The sequence below is a fragment of the Penaeus chinensis genome, chromosome 4 (genome assembly GCF_019202785.1).
Source record: "Penaeus chinensis breed Huanghai No. 1 chromosome 4, ASM1920278v2, whole genome shotgun sequence".
Lineage (NCBI taxonomy): Eukaryota > Metazoa > Arthropoda > Malacostraca > Decapoda > Penaeidae > Penaeus > Penaeus chinensis.
Window position 1 is genome coordinate 38,077,448 of NC_061822.1, and position 17,500 is coordinate 38,094,947.

At 44.4% G+C, this 17,500-nt stretch overlaps 2 protein-coding genes across 6 annotated transcripts in view; one reads left to right on the top strand and one right to left on the bottom strand.

Annotated features, from left to right (window-relative positions):
* The window catches only part of LOC125025314 (dihydropteridine reductase-like), a 13,545-nt gene extending 1,974 nt beyond the window's left edge, over positions 1-11,571 (bottom strand). For 2 of the 5 annotated variants that reach the window (XR_007114892.1, XM_047613289.1), the window contains exons 1-5: positions 11,266-11,567; positions 2,453-2,555; positions 2,004-2,090; positions 1,261-1,401; positions 317-509 (exon numbers count right to left, since the gene is read on the bottom strand). Coding sequence is in view for 4 of the 5 variants with exons in the window: in XM_047613289.1 (XP_047469245.1) it covers positions 317-509; positions 1,261-1,401; positions 2,004-2,090; positions 2,453-2,555; positions 11,266-11,349 (608 nt within the window). In the remaining variant the exon portion in view is untranslated. Of the gene's footprint in view, positions 1-316; positions 510-1,260; positions 1,402-2,003; positions 2,091-2,452; positions 2,556-11,265 lie in introns of all 5 variants that reach the window. The other 3 variants (XM_047613293.1, XM_047613292.1, XM_047613291.1) reach the window with 2 other exon arrangements.
* Positions 11,572-11,964: 393 nt separating this feature from the next.
* Positions 11,965-17,500, top strand: part of LOC125025292 — a 36,752-nt gene continuing 31,216 nt past the window's right edge. Inside the window, exon 1 of the mRNA XM_047613266.1 lies at positions 11,965-12,182. Within this exon, the coding sequence (XP_047469222.1) occupies positions 12,167-12,182 (16 nt within the window). The 5' untranslated portion in view covers positions 11,965-12,166. The remainder of the gene's footprint in view (positions 12,183-17,500) is intronic.

Consider the following 17,500-nt stretch of genomic DNA (forward strand, 5'->3'; position numbering starts at 1 on the left):
TATGGAAATATTAACAGCTTATCAAATCATTTTTAAAAGACAATAATAGTTTTTGAGGCAAAGAAAAAAGGAGAAGCTGAGATATATATAAAACATCATAATATAACTGTCTGGGACCACAAATCACCAGATTAGGCAAGAATATGTTCTTGAATAAATGTGTTAATGCAGCATGACCAAGGATGTCTAAGCCTGCATTGCTAAATTAAATATCTGTGATTCACTACTTACAGGTCCAAGATGGTTGACTCAAACTGATAAGTACACATTTACTAAACTGTAACCCAACCTCTCAATATGAAGATACAAAACTCACTCTGCAACAAATTCTAGAGACGTCCAAGTGGAGAAATCTGCTCCTGACATCCATTTCCTATTCATGGGGGTATCCAGAGTGATGGGAAGGATTGCAACAGCTGTTGCACCCGTTGGTAAGCCAGACTTTTCATCTCCAAGACTCTTTGTCAGCTGATGCACAGCTGCCTTGGCAAGACCATACCCAATCATTCCTTTGGAGGACAAGTAAAAATCTTATTAGTATCTCAAAGTGGATTTATCAACACCAGTTTACTGAGGAGAGACCCAGTGTTTCAAATCTGAGTACATGGAAGGAAGCATCTGTATGTAAATGCAGACTGCGGAATGACTAGTGGTACATACTACATATTATTCCTTTCTAATGGTGTAATTACACACAAAATATGTTTTTTATGCAAAGGATTAAAATGCATTTTTTCCTTAGCAACTATGCTACTTACAAACAAAACTGTTATTGTCAATGGAATCACTACATATTGCACAGTACTAAAAAAAAATGTACATTATCAATAGTGATAACTTTTTCCACAATATAACTCCTCAAAGCCTTCAAAAATAAGAACATGGCCTCTAAACAAGAGTTTACATTCACAAAATTAATAAATGAAGATGCAATTTCTATATTAAACACATATTTATAAATCTACTGAAATAAAATCTAGGTATCATTTGAAATGTGAAAATGCCTCTTAATGATTATATTCCATAGCATATGATTTCCTACAAATAAAATATAATTAGCAAATGATAACTGAGATGGCTGACATGATTTTTTTACCTCATTATTGATAATGTACATTCTTTTTTTTAGATAATTAGTACTGTGCAATATGAAGTGACAATAACATCTTCTGATGAAATGTAGTTAGTAAATGATAACTGAGATGGCTGATGTGATTTTTTAAATTCATCAGAAGCTGTATGATATTGATCTTACAATACCTGCAGTGCCTTCCAGTGCAGGCTTGGCTCCTGGAAGCGCAACAAATCCTCCTTCCTTAAGGAAACGGGAAGCAGCCTGAGCAGTGATGGTAGACGACCAAACACTCTGAGACCACATCATTTCACAGCTTTTCAGGAAGTCTGGAATGCAAAATAATTGGATGAAATGATGTGCATTCATTATGCATCTTGTATTGTAAGGAGAAACTCTACATCACAGCTATATTACATTTAGTACTTTACTATATCTACACTTCATACCAGATCCGGACATACATGAGAATGACTCACAAGCCATTTAATCTATATATTCTATAAAATGGATTGGTTGTGATTATGCCCAAAAAATGTTGCTTTTCAAACTATACCAAATTATTATAGGAAAACCCCAAGCATATATTACCATAAAAAAAGACAATAATACTGATTTTCTGGAATCAGACTCAAATCAGGGATATTGTACTTTAGCTTGGAGTGGGTGCACTTACTTCTATCATATTATATTGAATATAATAAAAATATTCAGATGGGTTTGCAAGTGACATTCATGGTGTTTACAAATATATGTATAGATTAAATCATTGGGATTAAACAACACATTAAGAGATCAGATTGTAGATTATAGAAAGCACATTTTTTTATGATGTGATAGCCCCTCTGCCTAGATTACAGACATAGGAATATGCTTGTAAAATATATGTGGAAGTCATCCTGACACAAAAATACATAAATGCATGACTTACCTTTGCTTGCAGCATTGCCCCCTGCCCAGCCACCAGCCACATTAATAATGGCATCCACCTTATCTGTCCCTAGGGCTCCTTCCAGACCTAGAAAAGAGATATTCTTTAATTTTTTTTTCAGCATATTTCTTGTCTTCACTGCATTTCATTAAGGCTTTCTAGAACTGTAACTCAAAAAAAAAAAAAAAAAAAAAATCCAGTAATTTAGTTATCATATGCTATGGCCTTGTACAATCTATGAATACATTAAAAGATAAGCATGGTCCAGGTAAATCACAGTGGTAGCCATACTTTCATATACATTGTACCTTAAAAATTTACTACTTAACAAAAAACCTACTGTGATATACTATGTATTATGTCATTAGCTATTTTTCTTATTCAAATACTTTTTATAATGAATTGCAGAAAAAAAATGTATATACAAAAACAAACTGTGGAAAGCATACCAGACATGACTGCTTCAGCTTGAGTGGACCAGTTTGCATCCTTTGAGACAATGACATTGGCATCAGCCTCATCATTGGCAGCCAGGTCAATGGTGCCCACCCACTGAAGGACAAACAAGTAGAATTGTGCCATTATTTAAATAAATTACACAGCTTATCCATTTTTACTGGGGACTACAAAATAATATATATTTTCCAACTACAAAGTGGTATTCAACTCTCTCTCTTCTGATTTTGCAATATCACCTGCACTTCAATAATCATCAAATGACCCTTCCCCTCTAAAAAAAAAAGGAGAAAAGAAAGAAAGAAAAACATCTCCCCCTAAAAAATGTAGAGAGAAAAAGCAATGTGATAAGCATGATGGGGTGGCAGGCTGATGGTAAGCCTGTTCCTGGATCACCCCCTCAGGATAGTTTGCCAAGGTCACACACTAGAACTTGTTCAGGTTATCCTGACCTTCTCCTCACACAACACCAAAATGTTAGTGTAAATCTGCAATGATATTATCCTGTTTTGTTGATAAAACAGATATCAACAACCAAATGTGTATTCTACAGTTTCTAGATATGGATATGCCCTATTTATAAAATCCTAAAATATGACAACCAAATGTTGCCTACTTATATGATGTCTGTTAAATATTTATGAATAAGCCCACAAGCTTGTGATAAATATAAACCTGTCAGACAACTATCCTGCACATTCTGTATAATTCTCCATCAGGAGGAATGAATTCATTTGCTCTCAGACAAGTAGATAAGCACAAAAAGAATGCACTGCCAGATATAAAGGAATTACCTACTCATTCCCATAACATTACAGTAAATCAGTGCAGATTTTATCATTCAGTTTTATCTATCAATACTACTTGCCATAGGACACTGATTACACAAATGGGCATAAAACATAACTTCCTAACTCAAATAACAAGAATTCCTCTTATCTACTGTACATTAGCATGGATTCCTCAACAGCACCCTGAGGGTAAAGGTGATTCTTCTGAATAAGGAGTGTACCAATTACTGTCCAGGCACCAGCTCTGGCCAAGGACACCAGATGAAAGATGTTATTAGCTTAAAATAAGTTAAATAGGAGAGGTGCAGTGGAAGGTTAACATGTGAAAGGAGATAATAAGGATGATAACTGAGAAAAACATGGAAAAGGATGATGGATTGTAGGATAGTCGGTTGTGTTTTGTGTTGTGTTTAGTGTGCGGTGGAATACGTTTTTTTAATTCTAGTGTTGTATGGTTGTGTTGTGTTTATGTTTGTTGTTGTTGCGGGGGTGGACGGTTGGGTTAAGCGTGCGGCGATTTGTGGTGTTCTGGGGTTTAGAGTTGCTGGGAAAGTGGGTGATGAAGAGGGATTTTGCGGTGGGGGTAGATTGTACGAAAACATCCGTGGGGCATGTGGTTTAGGTGGGGGTTTAGATTTAGTGCATGGGTGGGAGCCCAAGGTGATAGGGATGGTGATTTCATCAGTGACTTTATGGTTATTCGGGTCGTTGTGGATTGCGGGTTGTATTGTGATGGTATAGTGGGTTATGAGGTGTGGGGGGGTGTTGGGAGGGTGAGTATGTCGTAGTGAGGTGGGGGTGGGTGGTGTTCTGCGAGTTGGGGGGAGTGGGTGGGTAGGTTGGCGATTTTTGTGTGTGTTTGTGGGGGGGTGGGTGGGTGGGGGTGGGTAAATGGAATGGTGGTGGTGGTTTTGGATTGTATCGTGGTGTATTAGTGTATGTCATTGGTTATAGTGTTTTCTTGTGGTTTTTGTTGTTTACGGTTGTTTTGTGTGGTTGAAGTGTTTTAGGTAGTGTGTTGTTGTGTGTATTTGTGTGTGGTTTGGGTGAGCAGTTTAAGGGGTGGTGGTTACGTGAGTTTGTCGTTTTGTGTTTGTGGGTGTAATTGATATGTGTGAGTTGTGAGGGTCGGGAGGGGGTGAGCTTGAACTGTGTGGGGGGGGGGGCGAAGGATGCCGTGGGGGGTTTGTTGGGGGGCGGGGAGGAAGTGATTATGGTGGCGAGGAATGTGTGGTATGCATTTGTGTTGTGATAATGTATGATTTGTGTAGGTTTGATTGTTGTGTTAGTGTTGTTTTTTGTGTGTGGTGTGGTGTTTGTGTGGGTCTATGGTAGGTGCGGTTGGGTGTATTATCGGGGTTGTTGAGTGTTGTGCGGTTTGTAGGGGTGGGTGTGATAAAAAGTGGTTTATATGTTGGTGGTGTGTTTGTGTGGGATTTGTGTTGGAAAGTTGTTGGGGTTACTTGGGGGTGGTTCGGTGTGTGTTGTACGTTTTGGGAGTTGTGGGGGAGGCGTGGTGGTAGGGGTTGGGGTTGTCCGTTGTTTGTGGATGTTTGTGGGGATGGGGGGTATTTTGGAGTGTGTGGTGTTGTGGTGGGGTGTGGGTGGGTTGTGGTTTGTTGGTGTGGTATGGTGTGTTTGTGTTGGGGGGGGTTTGGCGGGTGGGTGGTATTTGGCGGTCGGGGTTGGTAGGTGTGGTGGTTGGGTTTGGGGTTGTGGAGGTGTGTGTTGTCTTGTTTGGTGTGGGTGAGGGGTTGGGGGTGTTGGACGAGACGGTAGGAGGAGGTATGGGGGAGGAGAGGGGTGGTGGGGTGGGCGGTGGATTGGGGGGTGTGTGGGTTTGTTTGTGGGTGGTCTATTGGGTTTTTCTGTGGTTGGTGTGGGAGGTGTGAGTGTGGGGTTGTGTGGTTGGGGCCAGCAGGTTGGTTTGGTTAGGGGTGGGTGTTTTGTGGTTTTTGGGTTGTGGGGGTGTGTGTGGGGGGTATTTTTTGGGTGTGTTTTGTAGTGTGTGAGTGTGGGTGGGGTTTGTTGGTGTGTGCTTTGGTTTGGTAGGGGGAGTGTTGGGCTGGCTGTGGGGTTTGGTGGGGGGGTATGTGGTGGGGGAGGTGTGATTGTGTGTGGGGGGCGCTGTTGGAATGTGTGTCGTGGTTGGATGGGTTGTGTGTGGAGGAGTTGGTGGTGAGGTTGATGTGTTTATGGTGATATGGCTTGTGGGGTGATTTTTGTGTGAGGGTTTTGTTGGGGGTTGTCTGTTATGGGTTATGTAATTGTGGTGAAATTTTATACAGTTGTGTGTTTGTGTGTGTGGTCGTATATGTTTAGTGATATGTGATTTGTTCGTTGTGATTGAATTGGTGTTGGGATTAGTATTCGATGTTGTGATGATTTAGGGTGGGGGGGGTAGGGTTTTGAAGTATTGATTGTTTTTGTGAGTCGTGGTGTATTTGGTTAATGGGGGGGTTTCTCTGTACGGGGTGTTGTTGTGTGTGTTGTTTTGTTTGGGATTCTGTTGGTGTGTTGGAGTGGGGGGGGGCTGGTGGGGTTGGTGTTATGTGGGGATTTATATCGTGGTCTGCTCGGGTGATATGGGGGTGAGTTTGATAGTTATGTCGGTGTGTGTTTATGCGTGGGGGGGAGGTGTGGGGGTGGGTGGTATTGTAGTGGGGGGTGAGATGGGTGGGGGAGCTGGTGGTGCGGGTTGTGTTTGTGATGCACTTTTGTGCGTGTTTGTTGTTTATGGATGATGGCTTGTGTTGTGGGTTGTGTCTATGTGTTGTGTTGGAGTTAGGGTTGTTGGTGGGTTTGGGGGGGTTGGTGATTGAGGTTTGTTGTGGGGGGGGTTTGGTCGTGTTTGGGGTTTGGGTCTGGGGTTGTGCTGTAGTTGTGGTGTGGTGGGGGTTTGGGACTGGGGGGTGGCGGGGGTGAATTGAAGTTGTTCGTATGGGGGTTTGTGTTGTTGGGATACGTGTTAGTGGGATGGCAGGGGAGGGGGATTTGGAGGTGGGATGAGATGTTTTGTGTGTGCTGTCGCGTGTGGGGGTTTTTCGTTGGGTTGAATATTGTGCTATCGATGTGTGTGTTAGTGATGTGTTGACTGGTGTCGTCTATCTTTTTTTATGTGTTCAGTTTGTGTTGTAGGTCTGTGTGTCGTGTTTGTTGATGTTGTGTAGCGTTTTGTGGACTTGTGTTTGAATGTTGAGTGTTGTTTCGTTCTGGGCAAATTGGAAAACTCATTGAGGAAGGTTGTAGTAATGAGGGGCAGCATTATGGTGGGGAATGTGGGAGGGATGGATGGGGAGGATGGAGGTGAGTGACGGGATTTGAGTGAATAAAGTAGTGAGGTAGTTGAGAGAGAGTGAGGAAGTGAGAGAGATTGCTTCAGAGAGAGCGAGGATCGAAGAGAGAGAGAGCGAGAGAGAGAGAGAGAGAGAGAGGGAGAGGGAGCTATGGATAGTGGAGAGAGGGAGGAGGAGAGAGTGGAGGTGATAGAGAGAGATGGATAGATAGGGAGAGAGAGAGATAGAGAGAGGAGAAGCTAGAGAGATGGAGAGAGAGAGAGGGAGCGATTGAGATATGGGCTAGAGGTGCTAGAGAGTAGAGAGAGGTATAGAGATGATGAGAGGCCGTAGGAGAGAGATATGCTGAGAGAGATAGAGAGAGAGCGAGAGAGAGAGATAGATGGTGAGGGTAGGGGGATGGAGGGATAAGAGAGAGAGAGATAGGAATGGTAGAGTGCTGAGATCGATAGAGAGAGTAGAGGGAGAGAGTCGAGAGAGGGCGTTGTGTGGAGGAGAGGATAGAGAGAGAGGAGAGAGAGATGAGAAAGAGCAGGACAGAGAGAGAGAGGAGAGAGAACGGATGAGATCGGAGAGATAGAGGAGCGAGAGAGGAGGGTGAGAGTATATGATCTAGCATAGAGGGGGATAGAGAATGAGAGTAGAGAGGAGCGAGAGAGGGAGGGAGGGAGGGGGGGGGGGGGGAGAGAGAGAAGAGAGAGAGAGAGAGAGAGAGAGAGTGGAGGGAGGTAGAAGCTTGGGAGAGCGAGTGATATATTGGATAGAGATTTAGTGATAGAGGGCTGTAGGGCGAAGGATGGAGGGAGGGATTGAGGGGGGAAGAGTGAGAGAGGGAGAGAGGATAAGAGAGAGAGAGAGAGAGAGAGCGAGATAGATAGAGAGTAGACCGGGGTGGGGATGAGAGGGGGTGGGGAGGTGAGGTAGGGGGTGGGAGTGATATAGAGGGAGCGGGAGGGAGGGAGGGAGGGAGTCTATTGATCGTTAGTGTGACTGAGGGATGGAGGGAGAGAAGAGATGGAGAGGGGGGAGAGAGAAAGAGGGGAGGAGGATAAGAGAGGTGAGGGGAGGAGAGAGAGAGAGAGGGCAGCTTGAGGGGGCGGGGGAGGGGGGGAGAGAGAGAGAGAGAGAGAGAGAGATGGAGAGAGGAGAGAGATGAGAGACGAGAGAGAAGAGAGAAGGAGATAGGGGTGGGGAGAGTAGAGAGAGAGATATAGAGAGAGAGAGAGAGAGAGAGAAGATAAGAGAGAGAGATGAGAGATATATGCGATCTAGGTGTGATCGATTTTCGTTGGTTAGTCTGAGAGAGAGGGCGAGAGGTGAGGGTGGATGAGAGCGAGAGAGCGAGAGATAGAGGATGAGAAGAGAGAGAGAGAGAGAGAGAGGGAGGGGGAGGGTGAGGGAGAGGGAGAGAGGGAGAGAGAGAGGGAGAGAGATAGAGAGGATGCGGAGAGAGAGAGGGAGGGGGCGAGAAAGAGAGGAGAGGGAGAGGAGTGGGAGGGAGAGAGAGAGAGAGAGGAGAGAGAGGATGATGAGGAGAGAGAGAGAGATGGAGAGAGAGAGAGGAGTGGGAGGAGAGAGAGCGTAGAGAGAGAGGGAGAGAGAGTAGAGAGAGAGAGGAGAGATAGAGAGACGAGAGAATGAATGAAGAGTTGAGAGGAGAGAGAGAGGAGAGAGGGGGAGAGAGGGAGGGGAGAGAGAGTGAGAGAGGCTGAGAGAGTGGGGGAGAGAGAGATGAGATGAGAGAGAGATCGAGGAGAGAGAGAGATGAGAGAGAGAGAGAGCTGAGGACGAGAGAGAGAGAGCGAGAGGGGGGGGTGGAGGGAGAGGGATGAGAGAGGGAGAGAGAGGAGGAGAGAGAGAAAAGAGATGATGGAGAGACGATGAGAGAGAGTGAGGAGTGAGAGGAGAGAGAGAGATGAGAGAGGCGGGAGAGAGGGGGAGGGGAGGAGAGGGAGAGGATGAGAGGGGAGAGAGGGAGAGAGGGGTGAGAGGGAGTGAGAGAGACGAGATGGAGGTGATGGATAGAGATGAGAGAGAGAGAGAGGGGAAAGTGAGGAGAGTGAGAGAGTGAGACGAGGGAGAGAGGGGAAAGGGGAGGGAGAGAGGGATGAGGGAAGAGGGAGAGGGAGAGAGAGAGAGGGGAGAGAGAGAGAGAGAGAAGGAGAGAGAAGAGATGATGAGAGAGAGAAGAGAGAGGAGAGAGGGGAGAGAGAGAGGGAGAGAGAGGGAGAGAGTGAGATGAGAGGAGAGAGAGTGAGAGATTGAGGGAGAGAGATGAGAGGGAAGAGGAGAGACGGAGAGAGAAGAGAGAGAGGGGAGAGAGAGGAGGAGAGAGGAGAGAGAGAGATGGGAGAGAGAGAGGGCGAGAGAGAGGAGAGGAGGGAGAGGGAGAGAGAGGGAGAGAGATAGGAGAGGAGAGAGGAGAGAGAGAGAGGAGATAAAGAGAAGAGAGAGAGAGAGAGGGAGAGAGGGAGATGAAGGGAGAGGAGAGAGAGAGAGGAGAGAGAGGAGAGAGGAGAGAGGGAGAGAGGAGAGGGAGGAGATGAGGAGAGGCGAGAGAGAGGAGAGGGAGAGAGGAGAGGGGAGGAGAGAGGGAGAGAGGAGAGAGGAGAGGGTGAGGGAGAGGGGAGGAGAGAGAGGGAGGAGGAGAGGAGGGAGAGAGGAGGAGAGAGGGAGAGGGGAGAGTGAGGGAGAGAGAGGGAGAGGAGAGAGAAGAGGAGGAGGATGACGAGAGAGAGAGGAGAGAGAGGGGAGAGGGAGAGAGGAGGGGAGAGAGAGAGAGAGAGAGGGAGAGAGACGAGAGAGCTGAGAGAGAGGGAGAGAGGAGAGAGAGAGAGAGAGGAGAGGGAGGGGGGTGGAGAGAGAGGAGAGAGAGGGAGAGAGATGAGAGAGAGAGAGAGAGACGAGAGAGAGAAGATGAGGATAGAGAGAAAGGGAGGGGAAGGGAGAGAGGAGGGGGAGGGAGGGAGGAGGAGGGGGAGGGAGAGAGGGAGAGAGGGGAGAGAGAGAGAGAGAGAGAGAGGGAGGGGAGAGGAGAACGGGGAAGGAGAGAGAGGATGGAGAGGAGGGGAGGGAGGAGAGGGGAGAGAGAGAAAGAGAGTGGGAGAGAAGGAGGAGGTGAGGGGGAGAGGGATTGGAGGGAGGGAGGAGAGGGGTGAGGAGGAAGAGAAGAGAGGAGAGAGGAGAGGAGAGAGGAGGAGGAAAGAGAGGAGAGAGAGGGAGAGAGGAGGAGGGAGGGAGAGAGGAGGGGGAGAGGGAGAAAAGGGAGAGGGAGGGGAGAGGGGGGGAGAGACGGGAAGGGATGAGGGAGAGGGTAGGGAGAGGGAAAAGGGGAGAGGAGAGGGTGGAGGGAGAGGGAGAGAGAGAGAGGGAGGGGATGAGAGGGAGGAGGGGGAGGAGGGAGAGGGAGAGTAGGAGAGGGAGGGAGAGGGAGGGGGGAGAGGAGGGATTCGGAGAGAGGGAGAGAGAGGGAGAGAGGGGAGAGAGGAGGGGAGAAGAGAGAGAGAGAGGAGAGAGACGAGAGGTACTGAAGAGAGAGAAGAGAGGAGAGGAGATGGAGAGAGGGGGGGGGGTGGATAGAGAGAGAGAGAGAGAGAGAGATTGAGGAAGGAAAGAGAGAGAGAGGAGAGGAAGACGAAGAAGGGAGAGAGAAGAGGGAAGAGAGAGAGAGAGGGAGGGGGGGGGAATTGAGAGAGAGGAGAGAGAGAGGAGAGAGAGAGAGAGAGAGAGAGAAGAGGAGGAAGAGAGGGAGAGAGGGAGAGGAGGGATGAGAGGGAGGGAGGGATGGGGAGGGAGGGGGGGGGGGGGAGGGTGGGGGGGAGAGGGAGAGAGGTGAGAGAGGGGGGGAGAGAGAGAGAGAAGAGAGAGAGGGGGAGAGAAGAGAATTAGGGAGGTGAAAGAGAAAAGAAGATTGAGAGAGAGAGGGGGAAATTTGAGAAGGGAGGGAGGGAGAGGGAGGGGGGGGAGGTATGTTAAGTTTTCCCCTGGCATTTTTTTTAAAAAATTACCCTGTAATAACTTTAATTTTTATTTTAAAACACAGGGCATATGGACTCTCTTATTCTCATTCTTTCTATTTATCTCTCTTATACACACACACACACACACACACACACACCACACACACACACACCACACACACACTCAAAACACACACACACACACACACAAATGCATACAAACACACATGTATACAAACACACATACCTACATGTGTGAATATATATATATGTAAATATAATATATATATGTGTGAGTGCGAGTGTGAGTGTGTGTGTAAATATATACTTGCATATATTATATGCACACACACACACACACACACACACACACACACACACACACACACACACACCACACACACACACACACACACACACACACACACACACACACACACACACACACACATACACACACGTGATATTACATATATTAATAAAGTACAATACACCGGTACTCACACCTAGATAAAGCATATTACAGCCATGCATTTAGTTAACCTTTTTCTTGTTGAAAGTTAAGGTTTTCCTTTGATCAATAAATTCTTACGACATATCAAAAGCGACCTGAAGTAACACGCAAATCTATCATCTCAAAAAAAGACCAAAAAATTAATCAATATCTCGGGTGAAATCTTGAGAGGCGTGGCAACTTTTTGAGATTAATAATATAAATATAAAAGCACCATCACCTGTAATCCACCTAACAAGCACTCACCCAGTCGTTAGCTTTAAAGTGCTTGACGACCGCGGAACCGAGCGCTCCACGACCTCCGTAGACGATAATTTTCCCGGCAGACATGATTCTGGAGATAACGAGATGCGGAGAGCCAAGAGTGACAAGTCTTCTCTCTCTGAACTTCACCTTCACACTGTCGTCTGCCGAGAATCATTGCCAGATGCTTCTTCTTCCTCCATTTTGGTTTCGAGCTTTCTTTTGGGGGTTTGGTCATTCTGGTGTCTCGTCGACATTGGGGAAATTCGCTTACGTTGTGAATTATTTCAGGAGCTGTTGTCCTACAGGTTTTGTGGGGGTGATAAGGTCGTAAACGCGTAGGTCGGGATAAAACGTATTGGATGGGTTGGATGAGTTGCCATGGCGTGGGGTTTCTATTTTAGAAGAACATTAGAAAATTAGAGATTTTCCCTCATGATTATATAAATGCATTGGTAAAATTATGAAATAAATTATCTGATAGCAAAAATCCCTTGAAACCCAGCCCTAAGCAAATAAACGGCACACCAAATAAATGAACGCATCTGGTGAAGAAAATCAAAAAGAAGAGACATAACTCCAATCAATGACAAAAATAATAAAAGTTCTCAAAAATATTCCTCTCGAAATTAAGAAAGACCCCGAAGATGAAGTAGCCACGAAATGAACGAGACAAGGATCTATCAGATGCGCTCCTGAGGAAGTTCCAAGTTCCAAGATCGAAGTTTCATGACGTCACCATGGCCTAGTTGAGGTGTTGTGAAAAACTCTCTTATTTCACTCAAAATCTCGGTCTGTTTATGGTCGCGGGACACTCGGACACATTCATGATAAACAGTGACATTCACCGAGCGTACAGATAACGCCTGAGAAACCATAGCAGAGGCTGAAAACTGGTGGAATTATGTCCCGTCATGAAGGTGAGGTTCTGGTTCTGGTGGAGAGCCAAATGGGAATGCATTTTTCGGTCTTTTTCTGTCTTTTTGGGGTCTTTTGGGGTCCTATTTCGTCCTCCTTGCCCCGTTGCTGCGTTATACCTCAAATTTACGATGCTTAGGAAGAGGAAGGAGTAGAGAATACCGCACTGATGGGAGAATTTTTTGCTTTACGTAGACCTATATAAGCGAGTCGTTTTTATATTATATATTTATTTATTTATCTTTTGAATTTGTGTCCTTGGTTTTTCCCATCGACAAATATAAGTGTAATTGGGTAAATTATGGCGTTTTAGGTCCATAAGTTCTTTGTTTCCCATAATTGAATGGAGAACAAATACGTTATTTATATTTATTCAAGAGTGAAAATATTCGAGTCTGTAAATGAAAGTTTATTTTTGTTAGAATTACATTTACCTGTAGAGTTATCATGGAAGTGTGGTTATTACTTGTCCAAGAGCCAAACTGTAATTTTGATGAAATATTATTAATAATATGGGTAGTTATTTCTGAGTCACTGGCCTGTATACATTCCAAACATTTATTTATAGCTCTTTTGTGATAGAAGTACACTCTTTTGCTAAATGAAGCCACCAATAGGCATTCGTCATGTTACGCCGGAAGAGCAAAACTTTTGTGTGTGGTATGGTATATTGTGTAATCTCTTGCAGTGGAATTTTAGTATGTTGTGTAAAATTGCATTTTTTTTTCTTTTATTTTTGTCCTCTCTTGCTGTGTTCTTTTTTCTAGAATTTACATGTGCTGGTTTATATAATAGATAAATGATTATAAAATGTATATTTATATATTTATTATTAATGGTAATTGTTTAGATTTGAACTTCCTCTATACACATATCTGCAAACCTCCACAGCCTGTATTCGGCACAGTAGAGCTTGGTTTGGTTCCTTATTTGACCATAATCACTGGGAAGGTTTACAATCTGTCTTGCTAGACATTTCTTGTTTCCATTTAGAAAGTGCGGAGGCCAAAACATCCATGGGTTGGAGGAGCATAGATTCAGGGAATTAGATTAGTGAATGTTGTGTTAACCTCTAATTTCTAGAGAATATTTTAAAATAGTTATGGCCATTACTGCACATTACATTACCCACTGTATCTGGGTGTCTCACATTGCCCAAAATCTGGCATTAGACTTATGTGAGTGGCTACTCTCCCTATTATGTGGCGTGTAGGCCTGGCACACAGGAGCACTTGTGTGCGATGTCAAGACTCCTCACCTTCCCTTTATAACATTATTATCTCTTATTCTGCATAAATGATTTTTGTTCTTTTTGCCATTTTCCAAGGTCTGTTATGTTTGTCATTTGATATGCTGTATCCAGATGGTATTAGACTGTTCTCTTTGCACAGATTCTATATCATCTCTCTAGGTAGTTTGTAAAGTTGTACAGTGAAAATAACCGGTAACATTGTGTTAGTTATCACTGGAATAGTTTTATAATATTAAATTTTCGATAATACACCAAACACCGCCAGTCACAGCGAACTGGAATTGAACCCTGAGCATGGATATAGCGTGCGATTTTCCAGCCTTGTCTCATGGGTGGCACATTCCACACTTGTTTACCTATAGCGACTAACTTCTAAAATGCCCACCGAGTCTCATCACCCTCCGAGAGCTTTATTCACTTAAGTGTGGGGAGTCATTCCTCTCACCCAGGCCTTCAGCTGAACTTCTCGTGATGGTGGATTCTGATTACTGCAGACCCCAGCCAGATATTTTTTTTGTGATGAGATGCTCAAGTTACTGGGATAAAGAGGTTAATTAATTAAATTCACTGTCTTCATGCATTCCTGCTCTTTATATTTAGCTACATTAATCATCATCAGTCATCATGACTATCATTGTTTTTAGTCTATCCTTATTATTATTGTTATTATTATTATCATTGTTAGTTTGTTGTTGTTTTTTTTAGTTTATTTTTTTTTCTTATTTTATTTATTTATTTATTTTATTATTATTTTATTATTATTATTTTTTTTTTATATTATTATTGTTATTATTTTTATTATTTTATTATTTTTAATTAATGTAGTAGTAAATTTTGTTTTTTTTGTTTTGATAGTTATTATTATTTTGGGGTGTTTTTATGATTTTAATTATGAAAATAATAGAATAATAATGAAAATTATAATGAATATTTAAAATATATCATTATTATTGTTATTGTTGTTTGTTTTTGTTATTGTTATTGTTTTTATTTGTTATGTTATATTGTTATTGTTTTTATTTTTAAATTTTTATTTTGTTTTGTTTTATTGTTTAATTTTGTTATTTTTATTGTTATTTTATTGTTATTTTGTTTTTATTTTGTTTTTTATTATTATTATTTTATTATTATTTATGAAATTTTTATTTTTTTTATTATAAATTTTTATTTTATTATTTTTGTTACGTTATTTTGTTACTTATTTTTATTATTTTTTTTTTTATTGTTATTTTTATTGTTGTTTTTTTTATTGTTGTTATATTAGGTTTTTAATTATTATTATTATTAGTGGTAGTAGGAGTAGGAGTAGTAGTGTAGTAGTAGTAGTAGAGTAGTATTTGTAGTAGAGTATCATTTTTTTTATTATTGTTTTATTGTTATTATGTTATTTTTGTTATTATGTTATATTTTTTATTTGTTATTATTGGTTAGTTGGGTAGTAGTATGTAGTAGTAGTAGTAGTTGTAGTTGTTGTAGTAGTGTGTAGTAGTAGTTGTAGTAGTAGTAGTAGTAGTAGTAGTAGTAGTGTTATTCTTATCTTACTACTACCACTAATAGTAGTAGTAGGAGTAGTAGTTCGTAGTAGGAGTAGTTGTTAATACTTTACTACTACTACTACTATTATTGTTAATAGTATTGATATTATTGTTGCTATTATTATTGTGATTACTATGTTTATTATCATCAACATCATCATCGTTGTCATCGTTATTGTTATTGTTATTTGCTAGATGATCTTAAAGAGGTGCAGATCGAATCTCACTAGTCTGGCAGACTTTGCTCCCAAACCTGTTTTTCTATCCTTTGTTAACTTTTTGGTGAACTTTGGGTAACAGGGGAGCTCACAATGTTTATTGTTCTTGTGGAATCCATACGTATACGATGTGTGGTGTCTGAAGCTTATTATGGGGTTAAAAATACTGGGCTAAAGGTAGTTTGCTGCAGCTTTTTTGAAGTTAGCAGATTGTAATGTAAATGGGGTACAACAACTGGTGTTATGGCAAATGATGATGAGGTAGAAGGAATAGTGTTGTTCGGAGTTTCAGTGTAGGGTGCAACTGATCCGTGTGTCGGGTAGGGGGAGGTGAAGTTTATGGTGTAAGAGGAGGACTTTGTATATTTGTGACATGTTTATGAGGTGGTGGTTGTTAGCTGCTTATGATTTGCTAATGGTTTAGGTTTGAGAGTAGTAGAAGTATATGGCTAATGGGAATAGATGGCCATTGATGTAGTGTGGCACTGTGTACAGTTTCTGCACCCGCGGTACAACTTGTCAACACATTATCTATGCTTCAGGGGAAGGGTATTCTCCTAAGGTTTGTTTTTCGATGGGTCTGCATTGTGTATATCGAGTGTCTGGCTCGGTAGTAGTATTCTCATAACGATAACGCTATCGCTATAGCTATCGCTCTCTCTATATAGCACTATTCTGGGCGGAGGACGGAGGAGGAGGCGGAGGCGGCGGGGCGCTGGATGGAGGCGCAGGGGGGGCGCAGGCAGGGGCTGGAGGAGGAAGGAGGGCGTGGAGGAAGGAGAGGGCAGGTGGGAGGCTGGGGAGGAGGAGGGGAGATGTAAGGAGTGGCAAGGGTGGGAAGGGGGAGGAGGCCAAGAAGGGGGCGAAAGGAGCGAAGAAGAGTTGGAGGGGAACGGAGAAGGGGAGGGGTCGGTGGGGGAGGAGGCGGAGGAGGCGGAGGAGGACGGAGGCAGGAGGAGGATTGCTTCGGCGGTTGGCGAGAACGGGCCAGACGACGAGGAAGCCAGTAGAAGAGAAGACGTACAGAAAGAACACGCAAGCAGAAGCAAGATTGAAGAAGGAAAAGAGAGGGAGGCCTAGTGTGATGTCGACTGAACGACGCGAAGAAGAGGAAGAGGAGCGCGAGGAAGAGGAAGAGGACGAAGAGAGCGAAGAGGAAGAGGAATCGGACGAGGAAGAGGAAGCGGAAGCGGAAGAGGAGAGGAAGAAGAGAGGGACGACGAAAGAGGAGAACGAGAAGCAAGACGAATACGAGAGAACGAAAAGTAAGAAGGACGAAGCAGAGAAGGAAGAGGACCGAAAGAAGAAGCTGAGGACGAGGAAGAGGAAGAGGCAGTGAGGACGCAGAGCAGACGGAAGGGAAGGAGGGAAGAGGAAGAAGAAGAGGACGCAGAAGAAGAGGATGAAGAGGAAGAAGAAGGAAGCAAGAGGAAGAGGACGAGGAAGAAGAAGAAGACGAAGAAGCAAGTAAGAAGAAGCAGGTGAAGAAGAAGCTGAAGCAGAAGGCAGGCCGCGGACGCGGAAGCGGAGAGGACGAGGCAGAGGAGGGAGAAGACGCAGAGCTAGATGGACTGAGAAGACGAGGCCGCGGACGCGGCAGAGGACCGAGGAAGCGGCAGCGGACGCGGACGCGGGCGCGACGCAGATAAGACGCGGCCGGCGCGCCGGGCCTGGCGCGGCGCAGCACGAAGTTGAAAGAGGAAGCAGAGACGGACGAAGCAAGAGGAGGCAAGAAGAGGGACGAAGAGGAGGCCGAGGCGCAGCAGCCGCAGCAGAAGCAGGACAGCAGCCGCCTCACTGGACGCGGCCGCCGATTTTCGCTTCGACTCCATCTCCTCATCCTCCCCCTCCTCTCCTCCTCCTCCTCCTCCTCCCTCCTCCTCCTCTCTCCTCCTCTTCCTCCTCTCCTCTGCCTCCTACTCTCTTCCTCTCTCCTCTCTCCTCTTCTTCCTCCTCTCTTATCTCCTCCTCTTCCTCTCCTTCCTCTCTTCCTCCTCTTTTCCACTCCTCATTCTCCTCTCATCCTCTAATCTCTCCTCTCTCCTCCTCTCTCACCTCTTCTCATTCTCTCTCCTCCTCTTCTCCTACTCTTTCCTCCTCTCTACTTCTCTCCTCCTCTCTTCTCCTTCCTCTCCCCTCCTCTCCTCCTTCCGTTCCTCCTCTCTCCGCCTCCTCTTATCCTCCTTCCTCTCCTCCTCTCCTCCTCCTCTTCTCCTCCTCTCCTCCTCCTCCTCTCCTCCTCCTCCTCCTCCTCCTCCTCCTCCTCCTCCTCCTCCTCCTCCTCCTCCTCCTCCTCCTCCTCCTCCTCCTCCTCC